Source organism: Kogia breviceps, chromosome 1, assembly GCF_026419965.1.
Source record: "Kogia breviceps isolate mKogBre1 chromosome 1, mKogBre1 haplotype 1, whole genome shotgun sequence".
NCBI classification, from domain to species: domain Eukaryota; kingdom Metazoa; phylum Chordata; class Mammalia; order Artiodactyla; family Physeteridae; genus Kogia; species Kogia breviceps.
Genome location: NC_081310.1, coordinates 106,648,841 through 106,674,169, shown reverse-complemented (window position 1 = coordinate 106,674,169; position 25,329 = coordinate 106,648,841). Strand labels below are relative to the sequence as shown.

Here is a 25,329-nt window from a genome sequence, read left to right as displayed (position 1 = left end):
TAAGATTATTGCCCAAGCTCCCCTAAACTTTTCATGACAGAGCTATGATTTTAAAATCAGATTTCTTGTCCTCAGATACAATGTTCTTTCTAAAATATATTCCACAGCACACTAACATTCCACCATAAAGATTGTATTTTGTAGTTTTCCTCACCTGAAAAAAAATCAAAAGGTTTGAATTTGCTAAGATCATTTCTAGCCATAAGACTCTCCTCTCTTCTTTAAAGCTAGAAGTCTTATTTGATGAAGAGTGTACAAAAACGCACTTCCCTCAGTCACATTTTAGTCATTTTTGACAGCCATTCCTGAATCAAAACACTTTTTTGTTCCTTGCCATCTATTTTGGGGTCCATGGATTCATCTGGGGCTCAGTAGGCATGTCCTGGGTTAAAAGACCACACCTCACTACTACAGCTCTGATTTTTAAAAAAAGACATACTAAATGCACAGCTAATAGGAAAGAAAACGAAATGAAGATGAAAGCTTCCCAGAGGAGACAATCTCTTAGCTGAGTCTTAAAGAATGAGTACAAGTGAAGCAAGCCAAACCAAGATCACAGGAAGGGCCATGCTGGCAAAGAACACCAATTTAACAGTCATAGGATCATGGAACCTCAAAGTCAGGGGGTTCTCTTAGAGTCATTAAGAGATGCCCACCTATAAAGTCCCAAGGAATCAATTATATTATTCATCTTTGTCCATACAATCCCAGTGAGGGGAAATCTACTACCACCCAAGGAAGCCTGCAGGAACAGAAATCAGGCACGCCTGAAGGCTAGGCTTGCAAGCAGGATAGTACACCTGAGAAGTTGAGCTTAGCTTCATCTAGCACCCAACATGCTGGGTTGGTAGCAGTTACTTGTGCCTGATAGAAGGACAAGCACATAGCCAAGAGGTTCCAAAATATGAGGGGGTATCAAGAAGTATATAAGCCTTCATAAGATTGGCAAGGAGAGCTTCTTGAAGGTCTGACCAGATCCACACCCCAATCAGTTTCACTGTCTAATGAGTGCCTTAGTGAGGAAGCCAGGAAAGCATGTTTGTCTATTCAACGAGGAGGATCTTTGTGTTCCCAGCTCTAAAATGCCTTCAAAATTCTAAGGAAAAGTAATTCTCAACTTGAAATTGCAACATTCAACCTATCTGTCAAGTGTAAAAGTAGAACAAAGGTACAAAAATTTACCTCCCTCACAATCTTTCTGCGAAAACTATTATAGGATATGCTTCAGGAAAAGGAAAGAAGACAACATGAGATCCAGGAAAATTAGGGATCCAACTGAGAAGTGTGAAGAGAAGGCCTTGGGTCAGAACTCTATATTTGGGCTGTAGAACAATTAGTCCAGGTTGGAAAGCAGAAGTATCTTTAGGAAAACAACAGACTTGGTAAGATTTTTTTGCTGTGTTGAGATTTTGAAAAATTTTTAAATTGCTTGGCACAATTTGGGGAGTAGGGTAGAGTAGCATTCTCTTTTCCCAGATATATAGAAAACTACAAAAATTAAAAGAGCAAATAACTCTAGGGGAAAAAAGAGAACTTCAACAAAGAAAACAGTCATAGTGGGCTACTAAGCTCAACAGTGAACAATATTTACATAGTAATAATGTATACATTATTTGGGTTTAACCAAAAATTATAATATAGCTATATTGGGAAGCTAGGGGAAGTAGAGGTGATAGCAAGGTAGGAGAACTAATCCTATCTACCATAACCAGGAGGCAATAGAAAAATGTCCAAAATTGATAAGCTTTTAAAAGTAGCGTTATAGGGCTTCCCTGGTGGCGCAGGGGTTGGGAGTTCGCCTGTCGATGCAGGGAATACGGGTTCGTGCCCCGGTCCGGGAAGATCTCACGTGCCGCGGAGCGGCTGGGCCCGTGAGCCATGGCCACTGAGCCTGCGCGTCCAGAGCCTGTGCTCCGCAACGGGAGAGGCCACAACAGTGAGAGGCCCGCGTATCACAAAAAAAAAAAAAAAAAAAAAGCATTATAGCAAGATATTTAGAAATTTGGGAGTGAAAATATTAGTATAATTTGCTTACAGGTTTCTCCCGTTTGAGAATGGGTCTGGGGATACAGAAAGGTGGGATAGGGAACTGATTTTTTATCAGAATTCAATACTTTTGATATTTCTAAAACTGTGGTCATATATTATTTTCTAAAATAAAAATTAATATTAAAATATACAGTTAAAGAAAGTAACAGTATATTTATATTATAGTTACTTTACATGTGTTTATTTTTCCCACTTTATTGTAAATCTTAAAGGTGAAAATTTTTTTAATTATAATACATTTCAAACACGTAGAAAACAACAAAATGATGTAACAGCCAGCCATGTACCTAACTACCCAGAATTAATATATTTTTTCTTAAGCTCCTTAAGGAGTTTACTTAGGTACACTGTCTCTCGAAGAAAAAGAAAACATTATATATTAAGTCCCAGCTCTCAACCTCTGGAGAAGGAAACCATGTCTTTTCCAAAGAAAAAAAATATATATTTTACCATATAATACTTGTTTGTTATAGGTAACAACAAACTACAGAAAAGAGATAAAAAAAAATTAAAGCAACCTACATACTTACCATCAAAAGTAAAACACATTAGCATTCTGTCATATAGTCTTCCAGACTTTCCCCTGTGCTATACATACCCCACCGACACACTTCTTCCTCTCAAAAGGAGGTTGAATTATACATGCTGCTTTGTAACCTACTTTTTCACTTAAATATATTACAGAAGTGTTTCAGGGTAAATTTTAAAAATCTTCTACATTATCATGTTTTATGGCTCCATAAAATTCCATTGTCGAGATGTATCAAATTTTATATATTTTGCCCTAAGTCAGGCTGTTTGCTGTCTTTCATCACTATAAACAGTTCCAACAAACATCCTTCTATAAACACATGGTTTCTGAACGCTGTCCTATTATTATTGCCTTAAGATAAATGCATAGAAGTGGAATTGCTAGATTAAAGTCTCCTGCTACATGTTATCAAACCACACTCCAGAAAGGCTACACCATTTTAAACTCCAACTAGCAATGTTTAAGAGCTTTTTAATCCCCAAACCCTTGCTAATACTGCATACATTTCTTTAATCTCATACAAGTTGATAGGCATAAATAGCATCTGTGTTTCTTTCATTCCTAGAGAAGTAGCACATTTTTTTATATTTACCAACCATAAGGGCCCCCATTTTGTTTTATTTGTGTACATGGAGTTTTCACATTGATTTTTTAAAATAAATTTATTTATTTTCTTTATTTATTTTTGGGTGCATTGGGTCTTTGTTGCCATGCACAGGCTTTCTCTAGTTAAGGCAAGCAGGGGCTACTCTTCGTTGTGGTGCGGGGTCTCCTTATTGCCGTATCTTCTCTTGTGGAGCACAGGCTCTAGATGTGCGGGCTCAGTAGTTGTGGCATGCAGGCTCAGTAGTTGTGGCTTGCAGTCTCTAGAGCACAGGCTCAGTAGTTGTGGCACACGGGCTTACTTGCTCCATGGCATGTGGGATCTTCCCGGACCAGGGCTTGAACCCGTGTCCCCTGCATTGGCAGGTGGATTCTTAACCACTGAGCCACCAGGGAAGCTGCGCATTGATTTCTTAGAAGTTCTTTACATTAAAATTTAAAAAACTTTCATTTGAATGTGTTGTAAATATTTCCTCCCAGTTGATTAATGTGAGGAGTATAACTCAGAGAGATCAAGACTGGGGGTGGGGGGCACAGAAGTGGTCTGGTGAGAGATGACAGATTGGATTAAGGTAGCAGAAACTGCCTGGAACTCAGGACCTGGGGAAGGAGGAGGGAGGGGAAAAGATCTGGACACACAGTACAGGTCTGAAAAAAATCTGCTAAAATATAAATCATGGGTTTTTTTGTCTCAACCTATCTCCCCTTATTTTATTTCTGTGGCTATTGTAAGAAGTTTTAGCCATTTTTAGGACTAAGAATATAAAATATATGAGTTATAAAATTCTTAGTAAATGATTAAAAGCCTTCAAATTCTTGACAAAATAGTTATATACAATGTTATTCAAAACACATTTAAATTACAAAATTAAGAAACAAGGACTTCCCTGGTGGCGCAGTGGTTGGGAGTCCACCTGCCGACGCAGGGGACACAGGTTTGTGCCCCGGTCCGGGAGGATCCCACATGCCGCGGAGTGGCTGGGCCCGTGAGCCATGGCCGCTGAGCCTGCGTGTCCAGAGCCTGTGCTCCGCAACGGGAGAGGCCACAGCAGTGAGAGGCCCGTGTACCGCAAAAAAAAAAAAAAAAAAAAAAAGAAAAAAAAAGCCCCACACACCTACGGTCAATTAACCTTTGCCAAAGGAGGCAACAATATACAATGGGAAAGAGACAGTCTCTTCAGCAAATGGTGTTGGAAAAGTTGGATAGCCGCATGTAAATCAATGAACACACCCTCTCACCACACACAAAAATAAATTCAAAATGGCTTAAAGACTTAAACATAAGACAGGACACCATAAAATTCCTAGAAGAGATCATAGGCAAAACATTCTCTGACAGAAATAATACCAATGTTTTCTTAGATCAGTCTCCCGAGGCAACAGAAATAAAAACAAAAATAAACAAGTGGGACCTAATCAAACTTACAAGCTTTTGCACAGCAAAGGAAACCATAAAAAGAAAAGACAACCTACAGAATGGGAGAAAACATTTGCAAATGATGCAACCAACATGGGCTTAATTTCCAAAACACACAGTTCATACAACTCAACAACAACAACAAAAAAAACAACCCAATCAAAAAATGGGCAGAAGACCTAAATACACATTTCTCCAAAGAAGAAATACAGATGGCCAATAGGCACAGGAAAAGGTGCTCAACATCACTAATTATTAGAGAAATGCAAATCAAAACTACAATGAGGTTCCACCTCACACTGGTCAGAATGACCAGCATTAAAAAGTCTACAAATAACAAATGCTAGAGAGGATGTGGAGAAAAGGGAAGCCTCCTACACTGTTGGTGGGAATGTAAGTTGGTTCAGCCACGGTGGAAAACAGTATGGAGGTTCCTCAGAAAACTAAAAATAGAATTACCATATGATCCAGCGATCCTACTCCTGGGCATATATCAACAAAACTATAATTCAAAAAGATACAAGCACCCCTATGTTCACAGCAGCACTATTCACAATAGCCAAGACATGGAAACAACCTAGATGTCCATCAACAGATGAATGACTAAAGAAAATGTGGTACATATATACAATGAAATACTACTCAGTCATAAAAAACAAAACAAAATAATGCCATTTGCAGTGACATGGATGCAACTAGAGATTATCACACTAAATGAAGTAAGTCAGAAAGAGAAAGACAAATACCATATGATATCACTTATGTGTGGAATCTAAAATGTGACACAAATGAACCTATCTATGAAACAGAAACAGATTCACAGACATAGAGAACAGACTGGTGGTTGCCAAGTGGGAGAGGGATGGACTGGGAAGTTGGGGTTAGCAGATGCAAGCTTTTATATATAGAAAGGATAAACAACGAGGTCCTACTGTATAGCACAGGGAACTATATTCAATATCCTATGATAAACCATAACAGAAAAGAATATTTAAAAAAGAATGTATATATATATATATATATATAACTGAATCACTTTGCTGTACAGCAGAAATTAACACATTGTAAATCAACTATACTTCAATAAAAAATATTTTTAAAAAAAGAAAAAAAACTATATAGAAGAGGACTTTTGGTCTCCTGGAATCCTGAATAAGACATGCAGACAGGAATATAACCAACCCCTATATTTATTAGGTCACTTATAACATATACTAGGTCACAAGCTCCTGTGTGGGGAAAAGTATATTAGAAAATAGAGTTCCATTTGTCATGAGGCATAAATCAATCCCAAGAACTGGTGGACCGAGGGCAGTTTGAAGATGTTTCTCATCAGGTACTGTTATACCACATTCTTGATACCAAATTCATTCCTCATGATGACTAACGATGAACAAAGTCACAAACAATAAATGCCGAGAATCTAACCCAGGCCTCCGTGTGCTCTTGGGCTCCAGCCCCTTTCCCCAGAGTCCCAGTGCATCCCCCCTCTTGCTCTCAGCTACTCTGGAAGCAGCCGATCCCCTGAAGCAAAGCCACACGACTGTGGGCAATGGTGAAGAAGCCTAGTTCAGGGAAGACCCTGATATCTTGGCTCCCCCAAGGATAGGGGTCTGTTCTCAGACCCCCCTGTTGCCCTCTGGAGGGTCTGAGCATCAGTGAGTTTTCTTTTGGATACAAGCCTGCCCTACATAAAGATAGGAAAATAAGAGCCAACTAAAACACATAAAGAAGGAACATTTTTAAAGATATTGTTATTTATAGGTGTTGGTCTAGCTAAAGAACAAATAGCATAAAATATGAAGATGTATTTTATTCCACCAATTGTTCTCTATATGCAGACAAGATGAAAACCGAAATCAAATAAATTAAATTGTGCCCATAGATTTCAGTTGGATAAATTACTGCCCAACAAATTAATAAATTTATTTATTAATGTTACCATTAATAAAATGGTAACAGAGAAAACTACTAGGGAGGCCGTTGTGTATGCCATTAAGAAAAGATATTTTAGATGAAATATAGCACACTATGGAATAAAGATGGAAGAGTTATAATAGAAAAATGACATAAAAGGAGAGTTTGAAATAGAAACAAGTAAAAATAGAAGTCTAAGGACTGAAAGAAAAAGACAAAAATGGAATTTTTAGCAGATTTAAATGATTTGGCAAGGAAAAATGACTGGGTCATCTCTAAAATTCTTTTCATCTCTCAGATGTTAAACCTATGAGATGTAAAAGTTGGAGAAAGGCAAAGAGGTCATCTTCATAAGTTGTTTCTGATCAATAAAAAGTTTGGATTTATCAGAGCTGCCCAAATTCATCTTCCTTCTCCCTGCCACTGGTTCAGACCTCTGTCACCTGGACCACTGCCTCATGACCAACTCCCTGGCCTTCAACCCCGGGCCACACACAGACACCAGCACCCCTTCCACAGCACAGCCAGGGTGAGCTCCTCAAAGGGTGAAGCTGCGTACTGTCACTCCCCTTACTGATAGCCTCTGGTGGATCCCAGCAGCTTTCACATTGGACCTGGAATGCCTTAGTGGGCCTAAGAGTGGAAAGAAAGGTGCTTAAAAGTAGGGCCTTAGAGATTTAATTTGTACTTCATAGATTTTTTTTTTAAAGATGTACCCTGCTCATGGGCAAAGGATTTTATAAATCATGGTAACTCAATGATATAATTAAAACACCACACTCTTATTTACCTGATTGTCAATTAATGTGAACATGGCTAAACATCAGCAGCACCTGTATCTAATTAATATCTCTAACTCAAGAGTACATACTGACTGGTGTGCTAATACTGGACTATCACCCTAGGGTAGGAAAAGGATAAAAACAATTGCAATTCCAGGAGAAATTTATTAGGACACGTTGGCTAAGGTTATGTCCAAAATGACTGTAGGCAATGTACTAGAGCCACAAAGAGGACCCAGTGGAGAGGCAGCATAGTACAGTGAGAGGCCCCAGGGTCAGGGGCCAACTCTGGAGCCAGAGTGCCTGGGTTCAAATGACAACTCCACTCTGTACTTTGTGATCTTGGGCAGGCAGCTTAACTTCCTCTACCTCAGTTATGTCATCTGTAAAATGGACCTAGTAAAGCTGCCTATATTTCATACAGTTCTTCTAAGACCTAAAATTAATCCATGTAATAAAGTGCTAAGGACAGTGCCGGGCACATAGTAGGTGCTATTTAGGTTGTTGTTGTTGCCCCGTAAGCTCCTCATTGAACTCCTTATACATCTGGCACTTTAAATAAAGTGCATTAGATCCCATTTAAAGCCATTTTTTAATAACCCCAATACAGAATGGATCCTAAGGCCACTCAATGTCAAAATGAGCACTTATTGCCGGTACTATTTTATATTTGAGTATATGTTACCCTTGGATAGCTTGGATTATTCCCAGTTTCATGTCTGTATTCTTGTTTGTTTTCTGTGAAACTGTCAGTCTTCATTCATTCAGGTAATATTTACAAAGGCCCTGTGGGCTAGGAATAGACTTATGATGAATTCAGATAGAAGCCTCCATCCTTACAAAGCGTATTGCCCAGCAAGGAAGGCGAGGTAAGGACCGTGGAGGAAAAGGACAGTGCAAGGCAGGGGCATGAAGCAGGGAGCCCACTCCAGACCCACAGGCTGGGCTGTGTACATTTCATAGTTCCTAGCCCAGCACTGAAGACCAGGTTCAATAAAGGAAAAGCCTCTATTTTTAAAAGATTTCTCATAACTCTAAGTGGGAGAAGAGAATTCATTAAAGCCACAACCTACTCCATTACTACGGCCTGAATCATTCTGGTTCATACCTTTGATTATTTTCCTTTTACGTACCCCATAAGCACTGAAAAACTATACATTCAAGTTCCCCAAATCAGATAACTACGGAGCTTCCCAAGCTTCCTAATAACCAATCACAGGAAAATTCCTGTAGGCATAGAAATCAAAAAATAATTTGCTTAGCGCTGTTTTTTTGAGCACAGGCTCTGGACGCGCAGGCTCAGCGGCCATGGCTCACGGGCCCAGCCGCTCCGCGGCATGTGGGATCTTCCCAGACCGGGACACGAACCCGTGTCCCCTGCATCGGCAGGCGGATTCTCAACCACTGCGCCACCAGGGAAGCCCTAGCGCTGTTTTTAATTTGACTTTTTAAAAAAAACTGCCTCTAGAAGAACACTGGCTTTTTGCACTTTCTCTGTATATAAACTAAATAAATCCAAAATTTCCATGGGTTTCTATCCTGAACATTGGTATAGAACTTGAAACATTAAAACCCTTGCAGCATTCTTGACGTATTTTCCCAATTGGAATTCACAAGAATGATAAAGAAATCACTAACTCTGTTACACTCACTTGAGTAAACTAACTCCCCATATTCATGGAGACAGCACCAGATAAGCATAGCAATAAAAAGGCTCAGAATCAGAAGAGGTACTTGCACAAAGCATCACCTAACTATAAAGTCGTCCAAAACCCATAGATGTGTCACTGTCTACAATCTTAACCACACCATCATTCTCTAGTATTTCTGAACTCTTTCATTTCTGTCCTCTAATTTCAAAATTAATAGCACTTCTGAATGAGAGCTAAGTAATTAATTTGGGGTGTGGAAAATAGGAAGGAGGTAAAACAGCCAACATCTGAATATATGCTCATATTTAAAACTGACTTATTTTAAATTTCAATCATATTGCATTCATCACCCTTCCAGTGATAAATAAATGTTAATCAGTCTCAAGTTCAACAAACTGGGATCTAAAAAAGTATGAGAATGAAATGTTCTAACTACCAGATGTTAATTTAATACAGATTATGATATAAAAAGCATTATATTCCTGCAAGATAAATATATTTCTCAGATAGATGGATGGGTTTCACATGTGCCTCTTTGGAGGTCATAACTCAAAAGCCTTATTTACTTGAACTCAAACCTGGGGAGGAAATGCTGACCAGAGCAACAAAGTGTTCTTGTTTAGCTACATTATCTCATTAAAATGTCAGTCCAGATCCTTCTTGTTTGCTTTGAAAAGGCCAAACCATAACACAGAGACAAGAAAAGGTCTACAAAGGCTCTGAACATCAACACGACCTTGGCTAATAAGATTTATGCGTGGTCAGGACAGATGACTCAAATCAGTAAACTTAGCCACTTCATCAGTGGCTGTCCTGGGGAACATACCACAGGGTTGAAAACTCAACTCCTCCAGCAGTCCCCATCCTTCCTCTTGAAGAAAACACTCCCTATCTCCAAGCACTCTTGTTATCTTTCCTGGTGAAAAAAAATCTGTTTGGGATGCCAATTGTTGACCTAACAGAGCTATGATGCATTCTTTCCATCCTTGAGGGCTAAGCTTGTTCAAGGTGCTTGTCCATGTCTAATGGGTCACTGCCTAATTGAATGTAAATCTACACTTGCTGCTTAAATATTTTAATAGCTTTTTTGCCCCTTTAGTGACATAAAAATATAAATATAAACTAGGTGTTTAGCTTCACCTCAGGCATATTGTGGTAGAAAGAGCTAAACTAGGAGTTAGACTACCAGCTCTTAAGGTGGCCCCACTACTTGAAAACTCTCTAACCTTGGGCAAGTGAAAACTTTTGTGTGACCCAGGTTTCTGATCCACACAAGACAGAAAACTAAAACAAATTATTTCAAGGTTGCTTCTAGCTCCAAAAATGCCCATGATCTTAATTCTTAGTGAATCACTACCATTTTTATTGAGGTTGCGGGTGTAATAGAAAAAAATATGGATGTGAAATCAGATAGACCTGGACTGAATCATGTTTCTGACACTGAGATTAGAATTTCTCTAATATTCAATTTCCTTATTATAAAATAGAGATAATATTGCTAACTCAACAGGTAGTTATGGAGATTAAATCAGACGATGTATGTCAATTGTTTAAAGTGGTTTGTTTATAATGGAGTCTCAATTAAAAAAAAAAAGTTGCCCCGATTATGTTTTCAACTCTGGACTTACTTTAGAAATCATGAATTTGAGGCTTCAATGTACCACTTGTGGTACGTAATATCCAACTGTCCCATTAAGATTTTTCTTCTTGATATCTATTTCCATTTTCAAAGAGAGTTTGCTTTTCTATTTCTTTTTTGTAAGTATTTTCCAAACCAGAGTAGACTCCTTTATAATTGTACTCCTTAAATTAAAACTTTTTTTTTTTTAAGAATAATTGCTTTCTTTGCTTTTATTATTGTTTTATAGGTGTTGACTCCATGACTAAAAATTTAGTACTGCCGCATTCAGAGAAGAGATGTGGCTATGTTATATGTGTTCAGTTGGGAAACAAAGAAATGCAGAACGTTAGTCTTAAGGAGACACGAAAATCTTCCTGGAAAAAACTCACCTCTCCAAATCTCTCCACATTTTGTATTTTAGATAAGTTTCCACCAATAGACATATCATCCAAGCTAGAAAGAATTTTATTAATACTTCCTTCACTGGATGGTCTATTTTTCAGTTTGGATCGGAAAATGTCTCCTTGGACCCATAACGATGCCTGTTTCCTGTAAAAAGGAGAAAAATACAAAATAATCTTTGAAATAAATGAGTATCACCTCCTCGAAAGTAATTCCAAAATGTTATAAACTTGCTGCCAACCTAAAGATGAAGATGACAACGTGACACCTTTCACTTGCTCAGTTTAAAAGACTCAGTCTGTCCCATCACTGGAAAGACTTGATTTAAACCTGAATATACAGATGATAAGGTGTCAAAGTTGATTTGTGTGTTGCTAAGCGATGCTGTACTCAAGTGCTCCTTAAGAAAAAGCAGCACCTCACGCAAATACCTTTTTTAATGACAGTGGAAACCACGCTAGCTTTTATTGTGGTGTCTATTACTCCTTAAAAGCCTCATCTCAAACAGAAGTAAAACATGTATTTTTAAGTATTCAGCATTTAAAAATCAAATCCTGTGAAGCTAACACACCAACTCAAAGTAAATCCCCCAGTAAAGTAGTGCATTTTCTAAGAGAGCATGACATAACCGACCCTCTACCAAAAAAGAACAAGTGCTTTGAAGTAACTTTGAACAGAGTCTTGTTGAGAAAAGTAGCCAGTGCTAGGGGTCATTATTTTCAGCCATGTCCTGACCCTAGGTTAGTCAGGTTTGGGCTAGCCAAGCCTGGGACATAAGAAAAAAACTAATTAACTTGGCCTCATTACGACCCAAGTCATAGCTAATTCTGATATAAAACCTTCATGAGTCTTTAAAAAAAAACACTGCTTTTAAAATTCCTCTAAAGAAAGTCAGGTCAGTTGCATTGTTACAAATATTCCTGGTTTTGAATTCAAAACACAGTGGCAGCCACAGTGCAGCTTCTTCTGTTTGTGGCTGACCTCTTCTCTCTCGCTTTCCTGACTGTAACCAGATCCCATCTCCACACCATCCTAACTCTTCCTCTTCATCACTTCTTCCATCCTCGACACATATTTTTCTAGTATGACCTAATCCTGACCCCAGTGTCCATCCAAAGCCACCATTTGGTCATTTCACATAGAAACCCAACCAACTTTCTAGCTCGACCTAGGCCTCCTCTAGCTGTGACTTGAGCCCCAATCTGCCCTGTGTGCCTCCTTCTACTGCCCCAGGGATCTTTCAGAAACAGAGTAGTTCCTGGTTTAAAGAATTGGGCTAATGAAATGGTCTAACCTGATATCAAAGGAAGACAGACTAGACAGCAGTACCCAAGATTCAGGGGGTGGGAAGGAGACAGGTATTCAAGGAGTTCTACTCTTACTTTGAAGAGTAAGAATGGAAGATTTAATAGGAAGATGCTTAGAAAGAATTTATGAGGGTGTAGGGAAAAGTTCTTGATTCTGAAATACACAAGGAGAGAAAAAAACGACTTAGGGAATTCCCAAAAAGATTCAACTAGCTAATTCTCATTTAGGGATAGAACCCCACAATTAGGACCTAGATCACTGGTATCATACCAAAGTACAAACTTTATAAGTAAACCTAATGCTTTATGGCTTACATTTTGTTTTTCCAACTCTAACCCTTTTACACAGGAAACATAGAACTAGCATTATTCAGTCAACAAATAAAACATTTTAATAAGAAAAAAAAGGAAACAAAACAAAAAACATTCAATCTTCTATCTTCAGTAATTGATATGAGTATTTCAAGATAAATTTCTGATGCCATCATTGCCAAAAATTGTTACATATACCTTATCCTTTTTACTTAGACCCATATTAGAATTTTATTTTTGCTTAGCCAATAGATTCAATGCCAACTGAGAGTCAATAAATGGATCAAATGATGCAACAGTAAATACTTAAAAGCAATATAACTGTTACTGCAAAAATATGACTGTCAAACAGTGCAAACTCAAACCTATGCAATATGCTTGTTAGTTTAATAAACAAATCACAATATTGTCTATTATCATTTTAAATTCTTTTGTTCACAATATTTCACATTTTAAGTACTGTATTTTAGGAAAGACAAGTTCTTAAATCTTCAAAAAAGATTATTAAAAAAATTTAATCCATATTTCTTGACCTAGTCCATGTATGTTAAAAAAATACTATAAATAAATTATAATTTAAAAATCAAGCGGTTATTGTTAGACATTTTTAAGCACTTTTCCATTTTCTTGAACAGGTTTTCTTCATCTTATTTTTAGTAATTCCCTGAAATAAAAACCAATGGTTGAACTATTAATTTCTATTGTTCAATCCAATTGTGAAACTAACCAAATGCCATAAGCACCAAACTAAATGTTGTATAAGCTGATATCTACAAGTAAAAATGAGCCACAGACTCTTGTTACACAATGTGGTTGGTGGACCAGCAGCATACTTATCACCTGGGAGCTTGTTGGAAAGTGCATTTCACAAAATCCCCAAATGAATGTTACACACTTTAATATCTGAGAAGTACTGCAGATAACCGAAGGCTTATAACTAAATTACAATGCTGAAAAATATCCAACTTACTGGAAGTTGATGAAAATATCTATGATAATAAAGCAGAATGGGGCAATTTCTGATTTATGGATTTAGGAACAAGAGTTCAGCCACAACATTGCTTTCTTAAAGATAACTTCATTCAAAGTGGAAGCTCTACTTTGCAAATACAGAACTCCCTGCAGAATCCAGATTTAAGCTCTGAGTTCTTACTGCCTCAGGAGGATTTTTTAAAATAAAAACAATAACAACATCATATCAGTTCCCATAAGTAAAGGATCTCTGTGAGCTGAAAGTCCCTGTGGGAACTGCATACCTGTCCCTCAAGGATCCCTTTCTAATGAATGAAAGCTTCAATGGATCATGATCCAGAGGTCAGCATAGTATCACACAGTGAATATTCAATAAAACAAATCATAAAAGCAGCCTGAGCCCATCTATATACTATATATATATATTCTACAGGCTTCCCTGAGAAGGATGAGTTTAGATTTGGCTCAGTAATAAAAGAGGCATGTTTGTGCAGCATTTTAAGAACTTTGAGGATATTTGGTAGAAGACATATTTTGGGTGCAGAATGGTATTTTTAGCTTAAGAATATGAACTTTAAGTAGAAGAAAAACACCTGATGGTTGTTTTGCAAATAGCTTTACTTATATCCTAGAAAAAAATTTAAATATAAAATTTCAGTCCGTAACAAAAGGGATGTCTTGATCCGCCAATACGTAAATTCATCAGCTCACAGGGATGCTAATAAACATCTCTCTTACTGCTGGTGACATTAAGAGGAAGATTTCTTCAAGGCATAGAAATCAATACCTGGGTACACTTTGGTGTTCAAGGACTAGCCCAATGTGATGAACCAGCTTTCCTAAAGTCACAGATTTAGAATTAACATTATCTAAAAAGCACTGACTGGATTTTTCACTTCTGAAAGAATACAATCCCTCTAACTTGTTCAGTCATTTTCGACAGATGAAAACCTATTAGAAAACTTTTTAATCCTCTTTCTTTCCTAATGAACCTGTTACTTATTCATGCCTCTACGTCATCACTGACATCACACTCTTCATTTCTCATATCATTAGTCAATCTTCAAAGCCTGAGATTTATTTCCTTGAAATGCCCTGGTGCCCATCTCTAATTCTTTGGTCTAACTTCCAGCCCCTTTGACAAGTCCCTGTCCCCTAGATTTTAGTAGTAGTCTCCTTTTTAGCCTCTCTGACTCCAATCTCCCTCCATTCTATTCATCTTATACATTGTTGCAGCCCAATCTTCCTTAAATAACATGGCAATCATGCAACTCTACTACATCAAATACTCCAAAGTAGAAATATGATGAATAAGAGAAGTCTGGAATATACATGTTCAAATTTGGATCTGTGTATCTTACTGTACATATTTACTGACTATCTACACAAATGTATACAATGTACATAGATGAATTAGCTTCTTCTCTGAACAAAGCTGCTATCACAAATTACGTTCTTACAAGCTTAGTGGCTTAGAAGAACACATATTTACTTTCATACAGTTGTGGAGGTCAGGAGTCCATCATCAGCTTCACTGAGCTAAAATCAAATTGTTGGCAGGATTGGTTCATTCTGGAGACTATGAAGGGAGAATCTGTTTCCTTGCCTTTTTCAACAACCAGTGGCTGCCCATACTCCTTGGTGTATGGTCCTGTTCTCCGGCTTCAATCCAATCTCTGTTTCTATCATCACATCACCTTCTTGTCTAGTTGACTCCTCCTGTGTCCCTGTGATTACATTGAACCCACCAGAATAATCCAGAATAATCTCTTCACTCCGAGATCCTTTACTTGATCATATTTGCAAACTCCCCATTTATAAGATCAAGTGGGGTTCATTCCAGAGATGTAAGCCTCATTCAATATTTTAAAAAATTAATGTAATCCACCACATTAACAGGCTAAAGAAGAAAATCACATGATCATATCAATCAATGCAGAAAAAGCATTTGACAAAATTCAACACCTGCTCATAATAAGAACTCTCAGAAATACAGAAATAGAGGGGAACTTCCTCAACTTGATAAACCTCCAATTAATATTTCATGGTGAATGCCTGGATATTTTCCCCCACCAAGACTGGGAACAAAGGAAGGATGCCTATTTTCACCACAATTATTCAAGTTCTAGTTCTCTATGTCTAAAAGACATAGAGATTGGAAAGGTAACAAAATTCTCCCTATTTGTAGATGACATGATTGTCTATGAAGCAATCCCCAGGAATTCACACACATTTCTTTTTCTCTCTCTCTTGAATTTCAGGATACAAAATAAGTATAGATAGAAAGTCAGTTGTATTTCTACGTATGAGCAATTAATACATGGACACTGAAATTAAAAACACAGTATCATTTATAATCACTCAAAAAAATTGAAATACTTAGGTGTAAATCTAACAAAATAGGACTTAATGATGACGAAAGAAATCAAAGAAGATATAAATAAATGAAAAGACATATTGTGTTTATGGATTAGAAGACTCAACAACAGTAAAGATGTCAATTCTCCCAAAACTGATATAGCAATTTAACACATTTGCATCAAAATTGCATCATGATATTTTTGTAGATGCGGACAAGATTATTCTAAAATTAATATGGAAAAGAAAAGAAACTGGCATTGCTAAGACAATTTTGTTAACAAATGAAAAATGGGAGGAGTCATTCTTCTGTTAAGGCTCTCTATATAAATACAGTATCAAGAGAGTACAGTATTAGAGGAAGAACAGACATATACATCAATGGAACAGAATAAAGAACAAGGAAATATGCCCATCTAATTGTTGACAGAGATGTAAAAGTAATTCAATGGAGAAAAAATAACCTTTTCAACAAATGGTGCCAGAGCAACTGGACATCTATAGGCAAAAAAAAAAAGAACCTTGACCTAAGTCTCACATCTTACACAAAAGTAACTCAAAAGGAGTCACAAACTTATGGGGATCTATGGCTAAGCAAAGAGATCTTAGATCTGATACTAAAAGCATGATCTAAAAAAGGAAAAAACTGATAAATTGGACTTCATCAAAATTTAAAACTTTTGCTCTGTGAAAGATTCTATTAAGAGGATGAAAGACAAGTTATAGACTGAGAAAATATCTGCAAACCATTTATCAGACCAAGGACTAGTACCTAGAACATTAAAGAACTCTCAAAACTCAATAATAAGAAAACAAATCACTCAAAGAATAAACAAAAGGTTTGAACAGATGCTTCACCAAAAAGTTATAGGGATGGCAAATAAGTACATGAAAAGTTGTCCATTATTACTTACAATTACAATTTCAATGCAAACCAAACCCACAAAGATATATCATTACACACCTATCAGAATGGCTAAAAAAAAATGCTGGCAAATATGAAGAGAAACTCTATCACTGAAACACTGCTGGTGAAAATGTAAAATGGTACAGCCACTCTGGAAAACAGTGTGACAGTTTCTTATAAAACTAAACACGTACCATACAATCCAGCAATTGCACTTTGGGGCGCTTAACCCAGAGAAATGAAAGCTTATGTTTGAACAGACCTGTACATGAACATTTAGAGCATCTTTATTCATAATAGCTGAAAACTGGAAACAGTTCAGCTGTCCTTCAACAGGTGAATTGTTAACAAACAGCAGTACATTCATACCTTGGAATGCTACTCAGCCACAAAAAGGAACAATTATTGCTACATGCAACACCCTAGAGGAATCTCCAGAGAATTATACTCAGTGAAAAACACCAAGCCCGAAAGGTTACATGCTCTATAATTCCATATATATAACACTCTTGAAATGACAAAATATATAAAGGAAGAACAGATTGGCAGTTGTCAGGAGTCAAGGAGGGGATGTGGGCAGGGAAGAAGTGAGAGTAGCTATAAAAAGGCAATGTGAGGGATTCTTGCAGTGATGGAAATGTTATATCTTAACTGTATCAATGTCAATATTCTGATTGTGATATTATACTATAGTTTTGCTAGATGGTAGCATTAGGAAAAGTGGGTAAAGTGTAGACAAGAGTTCTTTCTGTCATTTCTTACAACTGCATGTTAATCTACAATTATGCCAAAGTAAAAATTTTAATTAAAAAACTGTGTGTGTGTGTGTGTGTGTGTGTGCATGTGTATTATAGTTGGATCACTTCACTCCTCTGCTCAAAACCCTCTGCTGACTTTTCATCTCATGCAAAGAAAAGCCAAACTCCTACAAAGGCCTAGAAGGATGCCTTATCTGACCTTTTTCCTCTTGGCCTCATCTCCCTTGCTCTCCCCATCAGCCATGGTGGCCTCAGGTACATTCCCACTCAGAGCCTCAGCAGTTGTTCCCTCAGAGGGAAACCCTCTTCTCCAAAACACCCACGATTTATTCTACCAGTTCTTCGAGATCTTTGCTCAAAAGTCTTCAATGAGCCCCACCACTACCACGTTATTTAAAACTGCCTTCTCTTCCTTCCCCTATTCTTCTGTGCTTCATTTTTCTGCATCACACCAATCATGGTCAGAGAAACTATATAATTTATGCATTTGTTTATTAACCACACAACCAGTCAACCACCCCCACCTTCTTCTTCCTCCCCTCCCCCTTCCCCCTCTCCTCCTCCTTCTCTTTCTTTTTCTTCCATCTCTATAGCTCAGAAATTACTCTTTCACTGCAGCTTCCCAGGTGCAAAGAACACTGAATACCAGTGGTTTTCAACAAATAGTTGTTGAAGGAAGGAAGGAAGGAAATGAGGGAGAAAAGGAGGCATCCCTGCAATCTGGGACAAGAATCATATGGACAGGTATATTAAAGACCACTGAAAAAAACCTAAAACCAACAGAAAATTGTAACAGTAATGCTCAAGATGAAAAATTATTTTAAAGTTTTATCATTAGGAGCTTGTTAAAAGAAAGTAGAGCCATAAATGAACCCTTTCCCTCTCTTCTTACAGTTTATATGTGATAGAGGAAGTAAACTTTTATCAGCTAATAGGAGCAACATGAGAAAGGTAAGAGAAAAATCATTATTGGCATAAAATGTAGCTTGGAAGAAGGCTTGAGGTCATGTTTGGAATGGTTAGAGAAAGGCATGTTAAATAATCTTTCCCAGCAGGATGGTTAGAAAAAGTCAGGGAAGGAACTGGACAGAAGTGCTTGACCACCAGAGCCCCACAGGCTCCCTGTGACCTAGCACCTCCTCCAGCAGACCACAGCACCACTCTGCAGAGGAGCGGAGACTCCCTTGGTACCTCATGCTCCCCTGCTACCCACCTAAGCAAGTGGTCCCTCATCCGCTTGGTTACCATACCCCAGAAGTTGCTGGGTAGAAAGTCATCAGAGGGCTTGTACCCTCTGGCCTCTACTGATGACCCACCTGGCTCTAAAAGCTTTTCAGAACAAAACCCATCATGGCTCACATCCTGGTCTACCTTTGTCATACCAGACGATCAACCCTTCCAGGTAATCCAACATCAACCAGGCACTTATTTCCAAATGACTCTCTCGTCCCCTAATTTCCCATCCCACCCCCTCAAATCCAATATTATCTTATACATAGATTCTTTGTAGAAAATAGAAAAGGAAATGCTTCACAACTTGTTTTATGAAGTCAGCATAACCCTGATACCAAAACTTAACCAAAGTATTACAAGAAAAGAAAATTACACACCAATGTCCTTCATGAATACAGACACAGAAATCCTTAACAAATATTAGCATATCGAATCCAGCCATATGAAAAAATAATAGCACATCATGCATATCATAGCTCCACATTAAAAAATCAATGTAATTCGCATTAGAAGATTATGATTATCTTGATAAATGTAGAAAAAAACTGACAAAATTCAATACCCATTATTAATAAAAATTCTCAAACTAAAAAGAGAAGGCAATTTCCCCATTCAGATAAAGGTCATCTATGAAAACCCCACAGCTAACATCATACTTAATGATCAAAGACTGAATGCCTTTCCCCCTAAGACTGAGAACAAGACAAGGATGTCCATTTTCACCACTTCTAACTAACACTGTAATGGAAATCTTAGCAACGAGAAAAAAGGAAAAAAAAAATTACCGGAACTAATGAATGAAAATAGTAAGGTTGCAGGATAAGAAGTTAATTTTTAAAAATCAGTTTCAGCAAAATTTTAAATTTTGCTCATTAAAAAACGTACAGCACATACATCTGACAAAGAATTCATATCTAAAATATGTATACAAATATTGGATCATTATGTTGTACCCCTGAAACTAATATAATGTTATATGTCAATCATGCATCAATTTTTTAAAAAAAATCTCACTGAAAAGCAAAAGTGCTCTTGTAAAGCTGCCAGATACAACCTTACCTGCTTTCCCTAATATTAAATAATTTGTAGAATAACATCAGCTCTGTGTATAGTACTGTGAAAAATCATGGTTTTATATTAACTTCAACAAATATTTTTAATTAAAAAATAAAGAACTACCACAGAAAAAAATTTTTACTGGGCAAAGACTCAGGCCAAACACCTCACAAAGGAGATACATATATAAAAGGTGTTCAAGATCATGAGTCATCAGGAAAATACAAATTAAGATACTATTTCGCACCAACCAGAATGGCTTTCCCCCATCAGTCATCCCCCTCCCCTGCTGCGGGTCTCTGTTGTCATGTCCCTGTCAGAAATCATCTTGTATGTAAACTTATACACTTGTTTATTGTGTGCTCCTTCCACTGGAAATACTGACACCCTGGGAGGAAAGGGCCTCGTCTGCTGCATTCACTGCTGCATCCCCAGGATCAGGGGCATTGCCTGGCAGAGAGTGTGCACCCAACAGACATCTGTTGAAAGAATGAATGTCACTAACACAGAAAAGTATGTCTTCTGCCATGAGGTACATCAAGACATAGTCTCTTTTTTTTTTTTAGTGAGTTGGTTTTTTTAAAAATCTTTATTGGAGTATAATTGCTTCACAAAACTGTGTTAGTTTCTGTTGTACAACAAATCAGCCATATGCATACATATGTCCCCATATCCCCTCCCTCTTGAGCCTCCCTCCCACCCTCCTTACCCCACCCCTCTAGGTCATTGCAAAGCATGAAAAGACAGCCCTCAGAATGGGAGAAAATATTTGCAAAAGACATAGTCTTGAAAAAGGAAAATAGGAGAGAAGGAGAAGACAAAATAAGTGTACACAGCTAAGTAAAGCAAAATACTACCTCTGGTGCCACTTAGAGGCATAAAGTAAATTAGGCCATAGACCGATACCTAGAAGGAGGCAATCAAAAAAGTCTGTGAAAGCCCATGAGTAATGCAGACATTTCTCCATAGAAATGGCTCTATAGGAAATACTGCAAAATATAGAAGGTATGGTGCCTCAGATCGAGAACCTGCCTTCAGGAAGGTTCTGACCTAAACATTAGTAATAACTGATTTTAATATCTCATTATATAAGGAAGGCATTCCTGCACCTCAGATTCACAGATAGTAGAAAACTACAGTATTGACTCACACCTAAGTAAATAGCCTAAGTTTTGCCGCTTAAGTATCTATAAATGAAAAACTCTTCAACTTAGAATGCCTTTGCCTCATCACCCTAATTTCTTCTCTTATTATTTTGAGACATGGCAGAGAGAGAAGGCAGAGTAGGAAGGAGGAGTATGCGGGCATGAAGTGGGAGGGTTGTGGCATCTGGTGGCCTGAGACATCTAGGTGAATTTGACCAGTGGTGTTCTTGGGAAAATCTCCTCACCTCGTGAACTGTACCTAGCAGAGAGCCAGGGGCAAGGTGAGTATTCAGTAGGTACCTAATGAATGAACATTCTTCCAAACAATGATTTTAAGAGATGGCTTAAAGATCCAGATTTAGGGATGTTTTTTGTTTTCTAACCCTAAGGCCATTTATTCAACTTTAGTAAGTAATTAGTACAACAAGCCCCTGGCCGATACACAGCACAAAGTCCCATGCTGTAGGCACACATAATGCAAAATAATGGAAACCACTGGCAGAGAATCTGACAAGAAGAGAGCTCTAAAATAATATAATTATTTTATTTGTATCTCACAGGCCAAAAACCTAGGAACTTGTCTTCTTAATGATCCTGTTCTTGGGTATTTTTTCCTTGTGTATTCATTACACTTCCACCTCATTCTTTTAAGCTAAGGTATAACTGCACATGTTTCAGCATGTCTTTTCCTATCACTTCTTCCCCTCTGGGATTGGCAACTAAAGTAACTGCTCAGTAGGCTCAAATCCTTTTATCCATTTCAGATGCTTGCTTACAGCATCTTACTATGAAATTCATGATCATTTGTTTCTCACCGACATAAAATGACTTAAATGGGAAAGGAATTATCTGGAAAAGAATGCTATTCCATAGAGATCCACACCAGAATAAAAAGAAAAAAAATGAAATTTCAGTATAAGACATCACCAATTGATTTTAAAGCTGGACCTAAAGCAGCTAGTGCTAATTTCATCTCTTCATTTTCTTAATGGGTAAATGAATGGTAATTTCTGAAATTTTAAGGGGATATCAGAAAGGATTGTACTCTTACAGGTTAAATCTCTCCACCTTGCGGGCTGGGGCTTGACAAATAGTTAATGAATGAGTACGTGAACAGATGAAAGAAGGAATTTATAAGTATTCTTCTAAATAATGGTCATAAAGCTAGTTAGTGGTATAGCCAGGACTAAAACCCAGTCTTCTTTATTTCTTCCTTGATAAGTTGCAGCTACATGAACAGCTTAGTTGTCAGAGGAGCGGCCATGTCATAGAAATCCCGGACTGACCTCTGTGGTGTGTTTTTTCTCATTCTGCTTTTAGATGTGCAAACAAAAAAAAGAATGAAAAGTGCCAAGTGGGCTGACATAAGAAAATTGCACTGTAGCCAGATCACACATAGAAAATGACAGAAAAAAGGTAGGCAGAGATGGCTCTGTGATTTTCTTCTCACTCTCACCTGATCTAAGAAATACAAAAGGTACAAAGTTAGAATGCATTAGCTGTCAAATCAACAACGTTCCATTAGAGGTACAGCCTTCTCTAACAATGCAGCCATTTCACAACCACGGCCTTGACATAGTCCACAACCAGGGAACAAGTGGCAGAAATAATCAGGAACAAGAACATCATGTGATAATGGAGACACTATACTTACTCTTCCAGGAAGTGCTGCTGGGGTCCTATAATAGAGCCGGGCCGGCATATTCTGATCCAAGCAATTATTTCTGCGTGTGTAAACCTGTAGTGTTTCATGACATAACAGGCTATCAAGGTCCCTGTTCTTCCAAGACCAGCTGTAAGAGAGGGAAACACAACAAGAAATACAAAATACAGCAAATGCACCCACAAAAACTCTGAAATTAAACCCTGTACAAAAGTTGCTATGGTTTCAAATATAATACAAGATTTTTAAACTGAGGCAATAATGTAATGCTTTTTCATGATGGGGGGGGCATTTGAAAGATAATTCTAACTCAAGAAATTTTTAAAAAATAGATCATATGATCAAATAAACATATGTAAAAATATATATATAAATCAGAGCAAGTATCTTGAAAATTATGGAGAGTTCAACCCCCGAGGGCCTTTGAGAATGACTGCCATTGTGAACATTGTTAACGCAATACTGGCTCCAGACAAGCACTTGCAAAATATCCGCAGTCAGGGACTTCCCTGGCGGTCCAGTGGTTAAGACTCCACGCTCCCAATGCAGGGGGGGGCCCGGGTTCAATCCCTGGTTAGGGAACTAAGATCCCACATTTCGCCACAACTAAGCCGCAACTAGAGAAGCCCGTGTGCCACACTAAAGAGCCAGTTCAGCCAAAAGTAAATAAATAAAATTTTAACAATATATAAACTAACTTAAAAAAAAATCAGCTGTCAGGTGTCCCCATGCTCCCCATCCTTAGCTCCAGCCCAGGCTGAGATGAACATTCAGTTAACAGTTCGTGGACTTCCCTGGTGGCACAGTCGTTAAGAATCTGCCTGCCAATGCAGGGGACATGGGTTCAAGCCCTGGCCCAGGAAGATCCCACATGCCGCGGGGCAACTAAGCCTGTGCACCACAACTACTGAGCCCACGTGCCACAACTACTGAAGCCCATGTGCCTAGAGCCTGTGCTCTGCAACAAGGGAAGCTACCGCAATAAGAAGGCTGTGCACTGCAACAAAGAGTAGCCCCCACTCGCTGAAACTAGATAAAGCCCACACACAGCAAGACCCAACACAACAAAACAATAATTAATTAATTAATTAAAAAAAAAAAAACACTTTGTGGGGGCTTCCCTGGTGGCGCAGTGGTTGAGAATCTGCCTGCTAATGCAGGGGACACGGGTTCGAGCCCTGATCTGGGAAGATCCCACATGCCGCAGAGCAACTAGGCCCATGAGCCACAACTACTGAGCCTGCGTGTCTGGAGCCTGTGCTCCACAACAAGAGAGGCCGCGATAGTGAGAGGTCCGCGCGCTGTGATGAAGAGTGGTCCCCGCTTGCCACAACTAGAGAAAGCCCTCGCACAGAAACGAAGACCCAACACAGCTCAAAATAAATAAATTAATTAATTTTTAAAAAAAAAAATTTGTGTGTGTGACTCTGAGTTAGTAGCGTAACTGATTATATTATAATGGTCATTTTTTCAAGCCTATTTAAATGGTGAGGTTTTTTTAAACTTATCGTAGAATAAGGAATTATAGAATCAAAGTACGAAGACACCATAAGCATCATCAGATCCCATTAGCTGCCTAACTCATGACTGTTTCAATACTATCTCCACCAGGTACTCCTCACCTCTATATATAACTCCTTAAAGACCAGGATTTCATTATTTCCTCAGCCAATAGGTATTCATGGAGCAGCTACTACCTGCCAGGTACTGTGCTAGAAGCTGGGGATAAGGTGACAAATGAAACAGACATGGTCTTGGCCCTTATGAGAGCACATAATCCACTAAGAACCAAGCCAACAGAAGTGCTCAAGTTTCCTTTCTTGAGGCGCTTACCTTTTTTGGAAACTTTTGTGTCAACATATTTCTTATGTTGAACCCAATTTCTGTTATGTAGAAGAAATTAATATAATTAGAAATGATTTTCAAGGACGTATTGGTTACTATAATGATCAAAATGTTCTTCAAAATGTTTTTACAAATTGTGATTTTTTTTTTTCTCTCTCTCCAGAGAAACAAAAGTAATAGGATGAAGATGGCGGTGTGGGAAGACACACGGAGTTAGCATGTCCCCACAATTAGGGTACCTGCCGGCCACCAGTGGGGGACTCTGATGCCCAAGGAGACGGGAGGAACCCCCAAGTGAACCAGTAGGACGTGGGGGGACTGAGGAGGGAGCAGAAGTGGAGGCCAGACAGGATTGGTGCCCCTGAGGCCAGAGAGATCAGGAGAGGCAGGCAAGAGGGACTCTCCAGGAAGAGCGGGAGAGGAGTGGAGGGCGATCACCTGGCCCTCCAGGGAGCCTGCTGAGCTTCTAGGCTGGTTCCCTGCACTCCAAGGCTGCCCCCCCCCACCACTAGGGGCATAGGAGGGAGGCCAGGGAGATCAGGAGAGGCAGGCAGGAGGAGCCCTCCCAAACCAGAGGAGCAGGAGAGGACAGGAGGGCGTCTGCCCCACCCACTGAGGCCCAGGAAGCCTGCTGGCCTCCCAGGTGAGGTCCGCTTCTCTCTGAGACCAGGGGTGGGGGGCACACCTGGGCCCCTTCTGTTTCTTGAGCCTAAGCCCTACCCCTCACAGCCCCCAGGGCTTTTTCCAGCCCTGTGGTCTCTGAGCATTGGCCCTACCCACCACCCAAACCTTACCCTT

At 38.6% G+C, this 25,329-nt stretch overlaps 1 protein-coding gene across 14 annotated transcripts in view; it reads right to left on the bottom strand.

The window, feature by feature from the left end:
- The window catches only part of CDC14A (cell division cycle 14A), a 168,902-nt gene that overhangs the window by 26,330 nt on the left and 117,243 nt on the right, over window positions 1-25,329 (bottom strand). For all 14 annotated transcript variants that reach the window (XR_010841853.1, XM_067040718.1, XM_067040697.1 and 11 more), the window contains 2 exons: window positions 22,678-22,816; window positions 10,963-11,122 (listed from right to left, as the gene is read on the bottom strand). Coding sequence is in view for 13 of the 14 variants with exons in the window: in XM_067040718.1 (XP_066896819.1) it covers window positions 10,963-11,122; window positions 22,678-22,816 (299 nt within the window). In the remaining variant the exon portion in view is untranslated. The remainder of the gene's footprint in view (window positions 1-10,962; window positions 11,123-22,677; window positions 22,817-25,329) is intronic.